Here is a 17879-nt window from a genome sequence, read left to right on the forward strand (position 1 = left end):
ATAGCAAATTCAATTGAAAACAAACTGAATGCTCTGATACCACTAATGGGTTTTAGGCATAACAAAACAAACATAAAACTCTTAAGTGTGCATGCAACCTACAACAAGATCTATGTTTTTTCTATTGAACCTATAACTATGAACATCAAAATAAGAACCCTAGAAACCCTAGGTAATTTTCAAAAATAACATAAAAGGGTTTAGGATTACATACCTTATTGTTATTATAGCAAATAATAATTATCCTTCACTTGTAGAAGTTTTGGAAACAAGCACCACAAATGTTGTGCCTTTAATGGTTCACATCCAAGCTAGCAAGAAGGAGATTATGGAGAGAGGAGATATGAGAGAAAAATTCCGCCAACCCTTGGGAAAGAAGTGATTTTATGAAAATCAAAGCATAGGGGGCCTTTGTATAGTAAAACAAGGAAGTCCTGGATAACCATAATCTGAATATAATACTAATATTTCAATTTGATAATTATCCAGCTCCATATTTATCAACATGGGATAATCTAGAAACCCTAGATTATCCTCTAGAAACCGTCCACCTTCTTGGTGGAAGGTTCTGGAGCCTTTTGTTCAACTATTGAACAATTGCACTTTAGACCCTACACTTTTAATTAATTCCATTGATCCCGAAATTAATTCCAATTAATTTCTGATTAATTATTAATTAAATATTACTAATTCTAATTAATATATTGTTCTCATAATATATTAATAAAATATTTATTTCAATTTATTAATCAAATAATAAATCAATCTCTCTCTCCAAAATCATTTTGTCCAATTGCTAGGTTTAAGGGTAACCTAAAAGGACTGTGCTACTATCAATTCAAATTTATATCAATTATAGTTATGGGCTTATACACCTAATCCAACAAATATATTAATAAATAATTTCTAATTATTTATTATTCACATAATAAACTAACAAATTATCTTCTATCTCCTAATGTCATTCTAATTAATTACTAGTTGTGAAGGCAACCCAAAAAGAACTTTGCTTTTAATTACAAGTGTATACCAATTTAGTTATGAGCTTAGACACCTTAATCCAACATTCTTTCACTTGGATAAGTCTATAAATGCAATTGCAAGTATAGCCTTGAACCAAATAGCAAAGTGTGCTTTCCGAAGCAACTGCCAAACTCTGATTCAAATCAGACATTGTCCCTATGATAAATGATCAACTATCCGTTCGTTCTTCATGATATCGTATGGACACGAGACATGGAATCCATTCAATCTCATTGTCCAAAAATGTTGTTTCCCAATTTTTGATGACGTCATTAGACTACAAATTGAACACATCAATTTAGTCTTGGTTGAATCCAGCACTATAATGTCAACAACCAAATCACCGAGGTTCCCGAAGATATCGCTTTTACTGTTAGGGAAAAAGGAATGAACAAACTTTACTACATAAATGTAACCTTTACTCATCAAATCATACATGACACTGCATTTTTTAACATCATGTTAGTGATGCGTTTACACAACATGAATGCACAACCGACTTGTAAATTACAACTTACGTATCTCTGTTTGAAAAATAGAAGATATTATCATCTTAGAATTCCTCGTGATTAAATCTATGAAGTAATCTTTAAGCATGGGTTTATCCAATACTCAAAATATCTATTTTAAAAGTAGTTATGAATATTGTAGCAATCCCATGCAATATCCAATCTCTATGGACAATCTACAATCAATTCATGACAATCTTAATTCACTAATAACTTCCAAAAGTGTGAGTTACTGTGGAGTTTTGAATAATTCAAAATTACTCAGGAAGTAAAACATGCAAAATGAAACACAAGAATAAATAATTGAAGAAGGTAGTATACAAACTTATAAATAATTCTCTATTATGTAATCACCAAAATCAATTATATTTACTTTGTTACAAAGTTTCAAACTATCAAATAACTGCTAAAAAATTGTCTCTTAAGCCAATGCTCTTAGCATACCGGTTGTGTTTGACCCTGCTCAGAGCCTTTGTGAAAGCATCTGTAAGATTGTCTTCTGATGATACTCAGTTCACTAGGAGATGCCTATCTTCAACCCTATGTCTAATGTAGTGGTACTTTCTGTCGATATGCTTAGACCACCCATGGACTTTTGGTTCTTTGGTCAAGGAAACAGCACCTTCATTATCACAAAATAGTTTTATTGGCTCTTGAATGGTCGAGACTACTCCGAGGTCTCCGATGAAATTCTTCCACAAAGTCGCTTCCTTTGTTGCATCACTCGTTGCAATGTACTTTGATTCTCAAGTAGAATCAATCACCGTTGACTACTTGGAACTCTTCCAAGTCACTGCTCCAACATTTAACAAGAATACCCAGCTAGATTGAGAACAAAAGTTGTCTCGATCTGCTTAAAAGTTGGCGTCACTGTAACCACTCACTCTCAACGTATTATTTCCGCCATGAACTAGAAACATGTACTTTGTTCTTCTCAAATACTTAAAAATGTTCTTGACTGCAGTCCCTTTCTTGGAGTTCTCCATACTAAAACGTTTCAATATTTTATCCAAGTATGTACTCTGGTTATGACCAATAATACGTTTCTTTCCATACCTCAAATTCTTATCCCAATAATACATGTCGCTTCCCGTAGATCCTTCATAGCAAAACAATTACCAAGCCAAGATTTTACTTCTTGTAAGGTTGGAATGTCCTTTCCTATAAGGAGTATGTCATCAACATACAATACTAAGAAAGTTACTATACTCCCACTAGCTTTAAGATACACACAGGACTCATCCGCACTCCTAGAGAATCCAAACTCTTTGACTTTCTCGTGGAAGCAATGATTCTAGCTGCCAGATGCGTTTTAATCTATAAATGGATTTCTCCAGCTTACACACCTTATCTTGAGATTTGGCATGTATAAAACCTTCTGGTTGACTCATGTAGACTTCATCAGTTAACTTCCCATTTAGGAAGGCTGTTTTAAGATCCATTTTCCATACTTTATAATCATGAAAGACAGCAATGGCAAGCATTATCCTGATTAAATTGATCTTAGCCACTAGTGAGAAGGTCTTATCATAGTCAACCCCTTGGATTTGAGTAAAGTCCTTCGCACCCAGTCGAGCTTTGAACGTGTATACCTTTCCATCCATCTCGGTTTTCTTCTTGAAGATCCATTTACAACCTACCATCATTCGACCAGGTACATGATCAACCAAGTTCCACACTTGGTTATCATACATCGATTAGATCTCGCTTTCTTTAGCCTCTTTCCATTTTTCAGCCTTAGGGCCTGCCATCGCTTCCTTGTAGTTAGCAGGTTCATCCAAATTCACCATGTGTGTTATCACTGATGAATGTATCCCTATATGTAGTTATATGTAAACTGATGAAGTGTGGAATCAAGTATGTATCAAATCAGAGTTATATGAATATAGATTGAAACCGAGATGTAAATATGATCTGGTTTCAGCTCTATTATGCTTTCAACTGTTACAGAGAGAAAAATAGACAAGTTGTACAAAAGACTCTTATCTAACTCTAAGTAATTTCCCTATTTATAGGAAACGAGAAAGCATACAAAAAAATTACAAGGACTAAACAATACGCTTCGATACAAAAGTGCCTTGTAAAATAAACTTAGGTCTTCGACATATTACAACTGGTCTTCGACCCTTACATTCTGCCCCTTTGTAATAATGTCGACCATCTTCAGTTCAGAAGAATCTCTATAACATACAGCATCACCCTTCGAATTTCAGAGTACCAAGAAATAATCTTTTTCAACTCTTTCTTGTCCCCTTCATTATTCTTCTTGCAGCTATTCATACGAACAATGAAGTTCGTATACTGGGACGTTGTGTATCTCTCCACTTCGCAAGCTTGGAATAAGAATCTCTTGGCTTTTCCATTTTTGTCTTTTCCTGCGAAGACCATGCCAAAAGGCTTCAAGCATATTTCCCCATCAGCATACTTCTTTAACTCAGGTTGAGTCTTTGTTGGTTCCATGGGTACTTTCACTTCTAACCCCTTCGCAGTAGCTAACTCCACATCCGTTAGATCCAAACACTCATAGTAGATATCTATGAATATTTTGATGTGAGCTAGACCAAGACGAAACACTTATGGATCAGTCTCTCGAAGGTAAGAAGCATCTTTGTATTTCAGAAGTAATGCAACTTGTATAAGATCATACAAGTTCATTAATGGAAAATCAGCTATCGAGAAATTACATTCCTGACCATTCGCCCTTGCAACGTAAAATCGAAGGTTCTGCATCATGTCTTCGAAAAGAACATCCCTCTTAATACTAATCACCTTCTTTATCTTCACGAGTGACCAAATTTCCTCTGGAAGTTTCCCTAACACAGCATGAAACCTGAGCTTCATGTATGTGTAATCATCATCATTATCAAACTTCTCAGCAATTTTGTACTGAGCCATGATAAACATCATTTCATTGATTGGGAAATCCAGTTGTCTCATATCCGTATTAACAACTGCATAGCTTTGCTTCGGCTTCTTCTCAAAAGCATACATATGGTTATATGCAACTATTGCTTCAATTGTTTCGTAGTTGTAATGCTTCGCAGGATCACCCTTATTCATTCCAGGTGGGTCACTTGCACGAAGACTTAAAATGCTTTGTACAACTCTTAGCTTCTCTACCACAGCCTCAGCTTCAACTTTCTTTTCTTCTTTCGACCTTTCAACCATAATTGTTTTTCCTTTATCTTTGATTGAGGAACTATCACCAACTTCCTTGGGCTTCAAACTACTACCACCTTCCCCAATCACAATTCCTTTGGAAATTGGTCTTGAAATTGGCTTCGTAGAAATTGGCATTGTTGTCACAACAGTCGAAGTAACAGGCCCAGCAGTTGAAATAATTGGCTTCGATACTGGAATTGTTGTTTGAAAAATCTTCCCAACAGTTTTACCAGCTTCAGTTTTCTCAGCTACATGCGAAATCTCACCAACTTTCGCACTACCAACCTTCTTTTCTCCCCCTTGCACCCCTGTGACCACAGGTGGGGCATCCCTTGGTAGAAGACTGGAAAACTTGGATAATGGAGCCAATTGTTTGTGCAATACAGCCTCGAACTGAAAAAACTTTTGAGACAAGAATTATGGAGTTATGATCGAAGAGGCAACAGGTGTGGTAGACAAATCTTTCAACTCCTTCGACAAAGAGGTAAGCTCCACAAAGTTTGGACTGTTATATGTAGAAAGTTGAGCTACTTGAGGACTCAAGCTTTCATACAGTTTGACAAATTTTGTGACAGCATCACAAATAACATCCACTTTTTGATTGAGAGATGCATAGTCTTGCTGAGCACTAGCAATCTCTTTGATCATGTCTTCACGAAGTTCTTGAAGCTTTAGGTTGACATCTTCTCGTACTTGCTTTACATCTTTAACAAACAAGACATGTCTTTCTTTTGCAACCCTTCATAAATCTTGAACTTCACTCACAAAGTTCGAATATTGAGACTTCACCCGTAGTTCGTTGCACTTATCATTTTGATCCACCTTCTCCATGATTTTAGACTCAGAATCTTGAATCATGCCAGACACTTTACTAACCATCCTGGCTTCGAATGCTTTGAGCATAACGTCAAGTTCCAAATTTGAAAGAGATGAACTTCCCCCCATGTCAGCTTGAGACTGAATAATAGAATTCATCTTCTTATTCAAAATCTTAAATTGGTTCATCGTCATTAACATGTTGTCGAGGTAAGTTTCTTCTTCTTCGTCAAATTCCATCTCTTCAAATGTTCCCCCAAAACCCCCTTCGTCGATATCAGTATCTTCAGTAGTTTGAAGTGGATCAGTGGTTTGCAATGAGAACAATGTAGTGATGGGTTGGGTAAGAATGGTTTCAAAGGTGGGTGAGTTTGTAGTGTTTGTGATCGGTACAATAAACGGTGGTAAAGAAACAAGAGTAGCAAAAGATGCAGGAATACCTTGAGTAGAAACAACAAGTTCTTTATTCGTATTGCCTTCACCCATATTGACATTTACATCTGTATCAGATACGTGTGTAGTGATGTCTGAAGTTCGAACCTCCTCAAGAACTGATTTAGTTATCGAAAATTCGGGTGGTGTGACCTTAGTCTGCTCAGGAATAGATGTTGATTGGAGAATTGTAGCTTCAGGAGTTTCAGGAACTTTCTCCCCTTCTTCGAAATATGAGTAGCAACATCTTCAGCTCTTCGTTTCTTGGAAGAAGGAGAAACAGGAGCTGGAACCTCACGAATAAGAATGCCTTGATGATTCAAATATGGTTTACGAACCATCGAAGAAGACTTGAATGAACCATCAGAAAGCTTTCGTGATCGACGAGACTTTTTATTTATTCTTCGAAAAATACCTGATTTGGATGGGAGTGTTTCCTTTTCTTGAGTATCATCAACAGGCTCAACTGGGTCAACCACAACAGTCGAAACTTGTGCATCAGACTTCGTCTGTTTAGGTGGTGATTTATTTTTCTTGGGCTCTTGTACTGGTTTCTCAGGAGTAATTGTTACATCCTTCTTTGACTTGTGAGACTTCTCCGAAGGACCAACAGTTTCTTTTGGTAACAACTTCCCAGAGCCATCATCCGGATTGATTGTTTCCAAGTACTCCATTAGAACCAAATTCGTTGGATCAACACGTTGTAACATTGCATCTAGAATTCTTGCAACGTGTGTAAGATTTCAGCATCATCTGTAACCTCCTTCGGAAATTGATACTTGATAAATTCAGCAGTCTCCTCATCAGTAGGCACTGCAATTCCTTCTTTTGCATAGAAATATTGAAGGATTAAACTCCAATACCTAGCACACTAAATCCCTTGAACGACATTCGTGTTTTCGACACTCTTTTGAAACTCTTTCCATAGTTGTGTAGAATAACACACAGAGATGTCATAGTACAAGCCAACCACCATTGCATACACCTCCATTCGACCTTTGTCCAAACCTACACTGCAACCAGTCAAGCAACGTAAAAAGATTCCGAAGGGAAAATTCCAAACAGTTGGAAGTCCTGACTTCTTGAAATCACTGATCTTGGTGAGTGGGGGTTGATAACCCATCTCATTTAACATATGGATGATTTGTGCAGAAGAAAGATCAGTATAGATTGGAGAAGGGTAAATGTCACTGTAACCCAACAAACTTACGTGTTTTGGTTTAAAAGGTCCCTCATCTTATTTTTTTGCTTTCTAAGGGTACGAATTCATGTTTTTAAGATTTAAAAGGTCCTTTTGAAAAAAATGAAGGGGTCATCCGGTGAACCCCTTCCTAGTCAGCAGGTAAAGTCAATTGTTAAAGTCTTCCCTCAATTGACACGGTACATGACTTACAATAACCCTAAATTCAATAGCGGTGGCCATGAAATCAACGAAGACTCCATCTGCTTCTCATTTTGTATGAATCACATCACAACAAATCGGAGGTTTAAATCAGAAAAGATAGCAGCGGTGTCTCTTCTGATTTCAATCAACATTCTTCACTCTGTTCTTCGTCTTCTTTGTTATTGACAGAGTAACCTAATCATGAACATCAAATCTGATCGACGATGGTGTGTGTGTGTGTGTGTGTGGCTCAATTGAATAATTGTTACCCAGAAACCAATCGCCACCCTCATTTTCCTTTGTTCACCACCAATTTGTTTAGGTATCAGATTGAATACTCGTCTTCATTAGATCACTAATATATACAAAATAGGGGGCCTTCGTCTTAATTAGATCGGGAAGGGAAATTGATGCGGACGGAAACAGGAAACGATGGGGTGATTGTTTGTGGCTGATCAGCGAGCACCGGTCGAGGAAGGAAGACGGAAGCAGTAGGCGGTTGCAGTCCGTCTCCATCTTCAACGATCAGGTAACGAATGTACAGTCGAAGTCGCTAGGGAACTCTGACGTTGGATGGCGATCGCGAGAAGGGGAGGGCGTCAATCTTCGGCGATGGCTGGGAGGTCATGAGGAGGGGCGCCGACACTCCAGGGCTGCTCCGGTGACTTCCTTCTTCTTCTGGTCCGATCGACTGCAACATAGGAGGGGACGGAAGGTTCATCGGAAATTGAACAACAACAATTGAGGGGTGGTTGTGAGGAGCTCGATTGAGCAAGGAGTGCTTAGATTAATCCCCAAAGTTGCTAATGAGGCAAAAGTCTACTAGGCTCCAAGTATTGCTGACGAGGCTACATGTCATCATTTTCTAACCTATTTGGCAGATCTAACCGGTTATAATGGGTTGTTTACCCAAATTGGCCGGTAAAATACAAGTTGATTCCCTTAGAAAGCAAAAAAATAAGATGAGGGACCTTTTAAACCAAAACACGTAAGTTTGTTGGGCTACAGTGACATTTACCCAACAAAGAATTAGGAATATCAAGAATCTGACAAAAAATATTCTTGGACAATCGGATCTTCTTGTCATTCACCAGTTGAAAAGTGATGATATCCATTGCTTTGTTGTACGTAGCAGTGGATCCTGCTTGAGAAAGCCATGAATGTGGAACTGCAAACGAATTAAACATGGCAGTGGAAAGAACAGAACTCTTCAAGGCGACTACCAACATCTTCAATTCGTCTGGGTAAAGAGAAACATCATCTTCAACTTGATAGTTTGTGCCTTGAATCTTCATGATTGGTTGGGAAGTAACGTCTTCAGTGTTTTGGGATTGAACAACGACTTCAGCAGAATTGGCCATGATTAGGGTTTTTGAAAGCTTTGAAGAACAATCGGAAATTTGCAAAGAGAGTAGGAATTTTTCGTTTGGAAGTGTAAACTGAGAACACGCTTTGATTCCCCTTTTATATGTAACCCTAGTGTTTGAATTTGAAGCGGGATTGACATTAAATAAGATCTGACGTGGCACCTTGAATCTCGCACCATACTGCTGATAAAGTAGCCATGCGTCAAAAAGTAGCTGTCACATCACCTAGAAACCCGGACTGAATACAGAACGTCTTTTCAAACAGTCTGATCTTATATTCCAAGTGAATTGTAACTGTCACCAACCTTCGGATGGAGGTAAGGCTCTTTAACTTTTGGGATAAAAAGCGAAGTCATTTGCCAGATGTTTGAAATCATCAGCCTGAGTTGGTTTTACCCAGAACCTCAAGGATTTCGTGAGTGCAGTGTGCCAAAGAAAAAATAAGAAGCAAATTAACGAAATTTTGGATCTGTGATGTCAAAACAAATTTCGACACAAAAGCAGACAAACCCCGGGAAAAGGTTGCTTCATTAATTATCAAGAGAGATAATCAACTGCTTGTGTATGTTCCCGTGAATTTCAATCGAATACTTATAGAGAAGTATCGAAGGGCTTCTTTTATAAGGCTTCGTGGGTGGTTTACAATTTCGTTACATATCAACCTAAACATAAGGTGAGTAATTGTAACCGAAATTACCTGTTTGACCAGTGTAGTCAGTGACAAGTATGCTTTGAATTATTTTGAAAGTAACTTCGAAAACAAATGAAACTCACACGGAAATCATATTCATGAAAGAATTGATACTGAATCCTGTTGGGTAACAAACATCGTGTGCTTCGATAGTTTGATCAAGATTACGCATAAGAAATGAATATGATTTGGAGTTTCGAAAAGTGGTACTGAAACAAATGTTTCGTCAAAACTGGAACAAAGTTCCCCGTCAATTCCTTTCAAAGATAGAATGTTGGGTTTCACTTTCATCACGGTCTCATGATGTCAGATCATTAACACAGAATTTTGATATGCCTAAGTCATGATTGGTTTGATCGATGATCTCTCGGACATATTTCATTGTGTGTGAAATGTGTTAGAATTTTGTGATGAAAAAGATTGGTTCACGAAAATAGTTGTACCTCTGTTATAATTGGACCAAAATGACAACTCTTAACTCATTTGAGAAGAGTAAGGTAGCTCATTCGACTAATGTGAATATAAGCCTGACTTGGGAAGAAATTTTCGTATGAAAAATTTCAATAAGGCTATCGTAAACACACATTGAGTCTGTGGAGGCTTGGGTCGACATGCTGCAACATGCTTCTAGGGACAGTCTAACTAGTACAAAGTTGTCGAAATTGTACCTTCCCAGAGAAACACAAGCATGACCCTTGTATGTCCTTCGTGAAATCTGTACAAACAAAAGATAAAAGAACAAAAATCTTTTTGATGTTTTTGATTTTTCTTAAAAGAAACAATTAACAAACAAAAGAAAATCTTTTTGGATTTTGAGATTTTTCGAAAGTAAAACGACAAAACAGGAATAAAATCTTTTTGAGGTTTTTGATTTTTCGAAACTAAAATGACAAAACAAAGATAAAATCTTTTTGTTGTTTTTGAGTTTTCGAAAATAAAATGACAAAATAGAGATAAAATCTTTTTGTGGTTTTTGAGTTTTCGAAAAGAAAATAAAATACAAAAAGAAATTTGGAAATCTAACGAAGAGTGTTACTCCAAACGAAAATGTACAATGTCACGAAGTCGAAGCATGTCGAAGCGTTGACTATGAACACTAACCTCTGAACGGTTAATACTATCAACCTCTGAACGAATCATGATGACCTCTGAATCGACATATTTATATAACACTTGGTTGTTATACATTTGAAATCATTCCTGGAACTGAACTTGCTTCGATCATCCCCAATCCTGTCAAAACTTGAACAAATGATTTTTATCCAAAGCTTTTGTAAAAATATCAGCAAGCTGATCCGTTGTTTTTACAAAATGGACTTCTATATTGCCATCTTCCACATGATCTTTGATAAAGTGATAACGAAGAGCAATATGTTTTGTTCTTGAATGTTGTACTGGATTATGACAAATGCGTATAGCACTTTGTGAATCACAATACAATGGTATCTTTTTCATATTAACAGCATAATCTCTCAATTGACTCTGAATCCAAATAATTTGTGATGTACAAGCAGCAGCTGCAACATATTCAGCTTCAGCAGTAGAAATCGAAACACACGTCTGTTTCTTCGACTGCCAACTAACCAACTTGCCATCCAAAAATTGACAACCACCACTTGTGCTTTTTCGATCCAAAATACACCCTCCTAAATCTGCATCTGAAAATGCCTGAATGAAAAACCCTGTTTTCGAAGGATACCACAATCCTAATGAAATTGTTCCCTTTAGATAACGAAAGATATTCTTCACAGCAGTTAAATGTGGTTCTCGTGGATTTGCTTGATACCTAGCACAATTACATACAGAAAACATGATATCAGGTAGGGGTGAGCATTTGGACCGGACCGGACCGGACCGGCTCTTGGACCAGACCGGTTATGGAGAATTTTGTGGACCATGGACCGGACCGGATGAGTCGTGTCCGTGTCCGTGTCCGTGTCCTGGTCCAGGTCCGGGTTTTCCTGTTTTTGGACCCGTTTGGACCGGTACAACTTTAATTGCATAGAGTATAAGTAATCTACATTGATGTATAATATTATAACTTGCAAAATTAATACGTTTCCGTTTCATGCATAACTAATCTACATTGATGTATAATATTATCACTTGCAAAAATTAATTTTCCAAATAAAAGCAACTAACATATAAATCAAGTTCACCAACAAAAGTTAAACAATTTTAAGACAAACATACAAAAGTATTACCGTAACAACAAAAATCATAGTTTAAACTTTAAAATCATTCAAACTAACAAACTTCATAAACTCATAATCTAATCTTCCATTGGCCTCTTCCCCATATCATTGTCATCCATATGTAACATATTTAAAGCTTATACAATCTCTACATAAACACAAATGAAAATGTTGTTAGTATTTAATAAAAAGTAATAATTGTATAAAAAAAGAACAAAGATTGTAATTTTTTTTACCCAAAGCTATATCATCATCGTTCAAGATGTCATCAACGTTGTCAACTATCGGATTTGTAGACTTTCTCACCCAATCTTGGGTGCATAACAAAGCTTCAACTATCAACGTCGATAAACTAGTCCGATACTCACTTACAACTCTACCACATGTGCTAAACGCAGACTCGGACGCTACACTTGAGATTTGTATCACCAATATGTCTAACAACAAAGAATTAAATGGTAACAAAATTAATTTATAAAGAAACTATGAAAGACTAAAAAAAAGTAATCACCTTTCGCCATCCGAACAATTGTTAGGAACCTAATTGTGTTTACTCTCCACCACCCGAGAATTGAGAAATCTTTTTTATAATTAACTATATTCTCTTTCAAATAAGTTCGTAACTCGTTATCCGTTGGATCCGAGTTGCTACCTCCCGTACAAAGAATATCACCGAAAAAATCGTTATCATCATCAACATCAATGACTATTTGACTCGCTTCTTGTTGAGATGATCCACCGTTGTCAAATCGTTCCAAGTAGGTCATAAATAAATTCTCCATCCTATTCTCAACCTCTCGGACCATTTGACGTGCTTTTATGTCTATGCCCGCGGGGGTCAATGACGGTTCCATGTACCCGATCATTTTTTTAAAAGCATGTAACAAAAAAGGTGATTTGGTGGTAGGATCAAGTAAAACCGCAAAGTACATAAAATCGTTCATCTTGTTGTATGCACCCCAATACTTGTCGTATTTTGTCTTCATATCTTTTACCATATCGAGAAACATTGGTTTGGTTGACCACCTCTTAGATGTATGTCCACATCTAAGACTTCCCGGATAAAAAGATTAACCAAAGGTTTTGATGTAGCCGAAACAAGCTCCGTTTTTGTTTTGAATTTTTCAAAGAACTTCACCATTTCGGTTACAACTTCAAAGTCATAATTTTCCGGTACTCTACCGAGATCCCTTTCATATGATTTATCTGTCAAAGATACATAAAATTCAGAATTATAGTATAAAATAATACTAAAAAGCTGAAATATTTCAGCTTTGATAGCTCTACTTTGAAGGATTGTAACTCAGTGAATATAACACCAAAATAAACAAAATTATAGTCTAAATTCATCTACAAACTGTAAAATAAATGTTGGAAAAAACCGGAGGTCAATCCGACTTAAAACGAATGAGTTATGGGTATTTAAAAAACGTCACAGATTACAAAATCTTGCTGAAAAGCTGAATTTTTTCAGCTTTGATAACTCTATTTTGAAGGATTGTAACTCAGTGAATATAACACCAAAATAAACAAAATTATAGTCTAAATTCATGTACAAACTGTAAACTAAATGTTGGAAAAAAACCGGAGGTCAATCCGACTTAAAACGAATGAGTTATGGTTGTTTAAAAAACATCACAGATTACAAAATCTTGCTGAAAAGCTGAATTTTTTCAGCTTTGATAGCTCTACTTTGAAGGATTGTAACTCAGTGAATATAGTACCAAAATAAGCAAAATTATAGTCTAAATTCATCTACAAACTGTAAACTAAATGTTGGAAAAAACCTGAGGTCAATCCGACTTAAAACGAATGAGTTATGGGTGTTTAAAAAACGTCACAGATTACAAAATCTTAAAAATCTTGCTGAAAAGCTGAAATATAACTTAAAAATAAATATTACCTCTTACGCCAAATTCCGTAAATGCCTCTTGTAACTGATATGCGGACTTCAATAACTCGAAAGTCGAGTTCCATTGGGTAGGAGTGTCACCACATAGAAACTTCTTCATTTGTAAGCCACAATCTTTCATCGCCTTCTTGAACTTGTTTATTCTTTGTGGTGACAATCTAATATATCGTACCGCCTTTTGGATACACTCAACAAGATAGTTTTGGTATTTTAGTCCATCCTTTACGATAAGGTTTAAAATGTGGTCCATACACATAACTTGGAAATGCTTTCCACCCTCGTAAAGATTGGACAACTTTTTGACCAAAAAGTCAATTGCCTTGTCGTTTGTAGCGGCGTTGTCCAAGGTAATGGTCATGACATTTTTCATTCCCCATCCACGAATACAATCGAGTAATTCTCGGCCCATATCCTCTCCCTTATGGCTATCTATCTCCCTAAAGTTTATAATTCTCTTGTGCATCATCCAATTCTCGTCTATGAAGTGAGTCGTGACCACCATGTAAGTAGTCCTTTGACAAGAAGACGTCCAAGTGTTCGTTGTCAAATGTATAACGGTCTTTGGGTTACTTAAAATTTGAAGCATTTTGGTTCTTTCTTCTATGTAAAACTTGGAAACATTCCAGGATATTGTATGTCTAGATGGCAACACGACCTTAGCATTAAGTGCATTGGTGTATTCCACAAAACCCTCGTTTTCAACGAACTTGAAAGGTAGTTTGCCTACCACAAAAAGGTTAAGTAATGCTTTTTTGATCCTTGCATTATCGTGTTTCCATGTTTTAACACTAGTATCCCCATTTGTATCCTTCTTTAGATTCAATTTGGTTTGAGTTGGATCTTGTAACTTATCCGGGTTTTTTTGACACCTACCTACGTGTTTGAGTAAACTAGAAGTCCCGTTTCTTTCCACATCCGCCTTTAGTAGCCTTTCACACCAATGGCATTTTCCATATCTTCTATCGACACCATCATCCTCTTTTATCATAACTTTATCAAATGTGTCCCAACAAGAGGATGTTTCTTTGCCACTTGTTTGTTTGTTTTTTTTGCGATTTGTTTTCGTTTTGCCATTTGTTCTTTTTCGTTTGTTAAAATTTGATTGATCATCTTTTGCCGAATCATCAACTAAATTGATTTGTGGTGTATTCTCAATAAATTCCTCTTCATCAACATTCGTAACCTAGTTTACATATAGTCACAACAAAAATGTTTTCACAATTAATCAACAAAATATAAGGACATACTTTATAACATTCAAGAAAAATTAACAAAATGCAACCAAAAATTGTAACCCTAGTTTACATATAGTCACAACAAAAACTTTTTCACAATTAATCAACAAAATATAGCAACATACTTTATAACTTTCAACAAAAATTAACAAAATTCAACCAAAAATCATAACCCTAGTTTACATACAATCACAATAAAGAAATTTTGACAACAAATAAACTAAATATAACAACATACTTTATGACATTCAACAAAAATTGAAAAAAATCAACAAAAAATCATAACCCTAGTTTCCATATAATAACAATAATTTTTTTTTTGACAAGTATTCAACTAAATATAACAACATTCTTTGTTATTTCAACAAAAATTAACAAAAAAACAACCAAAAATCGTAACCCTTACTTGAGTTTCATCATCATCAACTCCAATCCAATTAGCATTCCGGATTTTTGATTCCATTACTTCTGAATCGAGACTTGAGTTTCACAGAAATCGTTTTTCACTTGAATCGACACTTGAGACTTGAGAGAGGGAGAATCGACACTTGAGAGTTGAGACTTGAGAGAGAGAGAGAGAGAACTGAGAAGCCGAGAAGGTTGAGAGAACTGTGAAGGAACGAAAACCTGAAATTTACATCCGACTTGCGACTTGAGAGAAGGGCTACGAGTCCGACTTGCGACTTGAAACTTTCGATGATCGAGTCGATGTCGATCTTTCTTTGCGTTTGGTAATTGGTACGCTGCGTACTGTTATGGGAAAGGGAACGTCAAAAGCCTATTAATTTAATGTTAAATTTCATATATATTTTGCTTTCTTTTTAATAAACGGGAATTGATATTTAATTTACTAAGAGAAAACTATAAGAAAAAGAAAATCAATTGGATTTGATATTTGTGTGCCAAATGGGCTTTTATGCATTTTTGGGGTTTTGACGTTAGATAAGGGAATCATACAGATGACATTTATAAACAAATCTCTTGTGCCAAATGTGCTTAATTTAAATTGATTTTTTTTTAAACATGTCCAACCGGTTCTAAACCCGGTAAAAACCGGACCGAACCGGGAAAAAAACCGGACCGGACCGGATAGAAATCTTAGAACCGAGGAACTGGCGCGGGGGTCCAAAAAAACGGTCCGGTCCGGTCCGGTCCACCGGTCCAAATGCTCACCCCTAATATCAGGTCTACTTGCAGTAAGATAAAGCAATGAACCTATCATACTCTTGTATAAGGTAAGATCAACCGCAGGCATTTCTAACGAAGGTGATAGCCTTATACCAACTGTCATTGGAACTCTTAGCTTCGTGCTATTTGTCATTCCAAAATTTTCGAGCAAATTCCTTGTATACTTTTCCTGATTGATGAAAATGTCTTCTCTGCTTTGATGAATGTTTAAACCAAGAAAATTATTGATTTTACCCATCATGCTCATTTCAAATTGGCTTTTCATCAAATTTTCAAATTCACTAGACAAAGCAGGGTCAGTAGATCCAAAAATAATATCGTCGACATAAATTTGAACAAGCATTAGATGATTCCCAAATTTCTTTCGAAATAATGTGGGGTCAACTGATCCTTGTTTAAATTTCGACTGTTTTAAGAAACTGGTAAGAGTTACATACCATGCTCTTGGTGCTTGTTTTAACCAATATAGAGCTTTATCTAAAATGTATACATGATCAGGATGCATTTCATTTTCGAAACCTGGAGGTTGTTCAACATAAACAATTTCTTCAAGTTCACCATTGAGAAAAGCACATTTCACATCCATTTGATAGACATCGAAATCCTTATGAGCTGCATAAGCTAAAAATATTCGAACAGCCTCGAGTCTTGCAACAGGGGAAAAGGTTTCTTCATAATCAATCCCTTCTTGTTGCGAATATCCTTTTACAACTAAACGTGCTTTATTTCGAACAATATTTCCATCTTTTTCGGTTTTGTTTTTGAAAATCCATTTTAACCCGACAATCGAAACATTTTCAGGTTTAGGAATTAATCGTTAAACCTTGTTTCTATCAAATTCAGCCAGTTCAGATTGCATTGCAACAACCCAATCTGAGTGTTCCATTGCAACCTTAACTGTTTTTGGCTCAATTTTCGAGATGAAAACATTGAACATGCAAAATTCTTGATGAGTATTTAATACCTCATTCTTTGCACGAATTTGAGCTCTTGTTAACACTCCATCTTGAGGATTCCCAATGACTTGATCTTTTGGATGAGTCTTTGTCCATTTCTCTAACGGTGGATATGCTGGATCAAATTTCAAAGGTGCATCTTCGTACATCTCTTCATGTTCAGATCCTGCAACAGAAAGATTATCATTAATTTCGTGAAATTCATCATTTTCATCAAGACTTATCAAATCATTATTATTTCGTTCAATTTCAACAGAAAGATCATTCTGATGCTCCCCCTCAACAACTTCATCCATTCTCCCATTCTCCCCCTCGAAAGAATGCTCCCCCTCAACCAGAGTATTGGAATCCAATTGCTCTCCTTCTACTGGATTATTATGCATACTTTCGCCAACTCCTAGAGAATTCGTTGTTGAATTATCATCTACAATATTTTGAGGAATTTCCAAGTCATATGCTTCGAAGATTCAGAGTGATGATTATCATTCGCATGAATTTCAGCATTCACAACCCTGTCAGGAATACCAAAAATGAAATCATAATCAAAATCAGATGAATTTGATTCTTCAGTTTCATCAGATGATTCATTAATAATTGGTTTTTGTTCAAATTGATTTTCAACTTGTTTGACATAATAATCATCAAAAGTAAGATTGAATGTCTCTTCGACTTTTCGTGTGCGCTTATTTAACACTCTTTATGCAACCGAATTGTGTGAATATCCCAAAAATATGCCTTCGTCAGCCTTAGCTTTAAATTTTGAGAGGCTATCTTTAAGATTCATTATAAAGCACCTACAACCAAAAACATGAAAGAATTTGACATTAGGTTTTTGATTATTGATAATTTCATACGGAGTGATATTGAATCGACAATGTATGAAAGATCGATTTTGAGTGAAACATGCTGTCGAAACTGCTTCCGCCCACAGATATTGAGGAAGATTTGCATATGTTAACATAGTTCTCGCGGCTTCGCAAAGTGACCTATTTCGTCTTTCAACAACACC

The 17879-nt window shown here is 36.2% G+C and overlaps 1 protein-coding gene across 1 annotated transcript; it reads right to left on the reverse strand.

The window, feature by feature from the left end:
• Window positions 1–11716: 11716 nt before the first annotated feature.
• On the reverse strand, window positions 11717–12565 carry LOC145106924 (zinc finger BED domain-containing protein RICESLEEPER 2-like). Its single transcript, XM_079043839.1, has 3 exons — window positions 12091–12565; window positions 11816–12016; window positions 11717–11727 (listed from the first exon to the last, which is right to left on the reverse strand). Exons 1-3 carry the CDS (start codon window positions 12563–12565, stop codon window positions 11717–11719), a joined length of 687 nt encoding a protein of 228 aa, XP_078899965.1.
• Window positions 12566–17879: the final 5314 nt, after the last annotated feature.

The sequence above is a fragment of the Lactuca virosa genome, chromosome 4, assembly GCF_052849685.1.
Source record: "Lactuca virosa cultivar CGN04683 chromosome 4, Lactuca_virosa_CGN04683_v6, whole genome shotgun sequence".
NCBI classification, from domain to species: domain Eukaryota; kingdom Viridiplantae; phylum Streptophyta; class Magnoliopsida; order Asterales; family Asteraceae; genus Lactuca; species Lactuca virosa.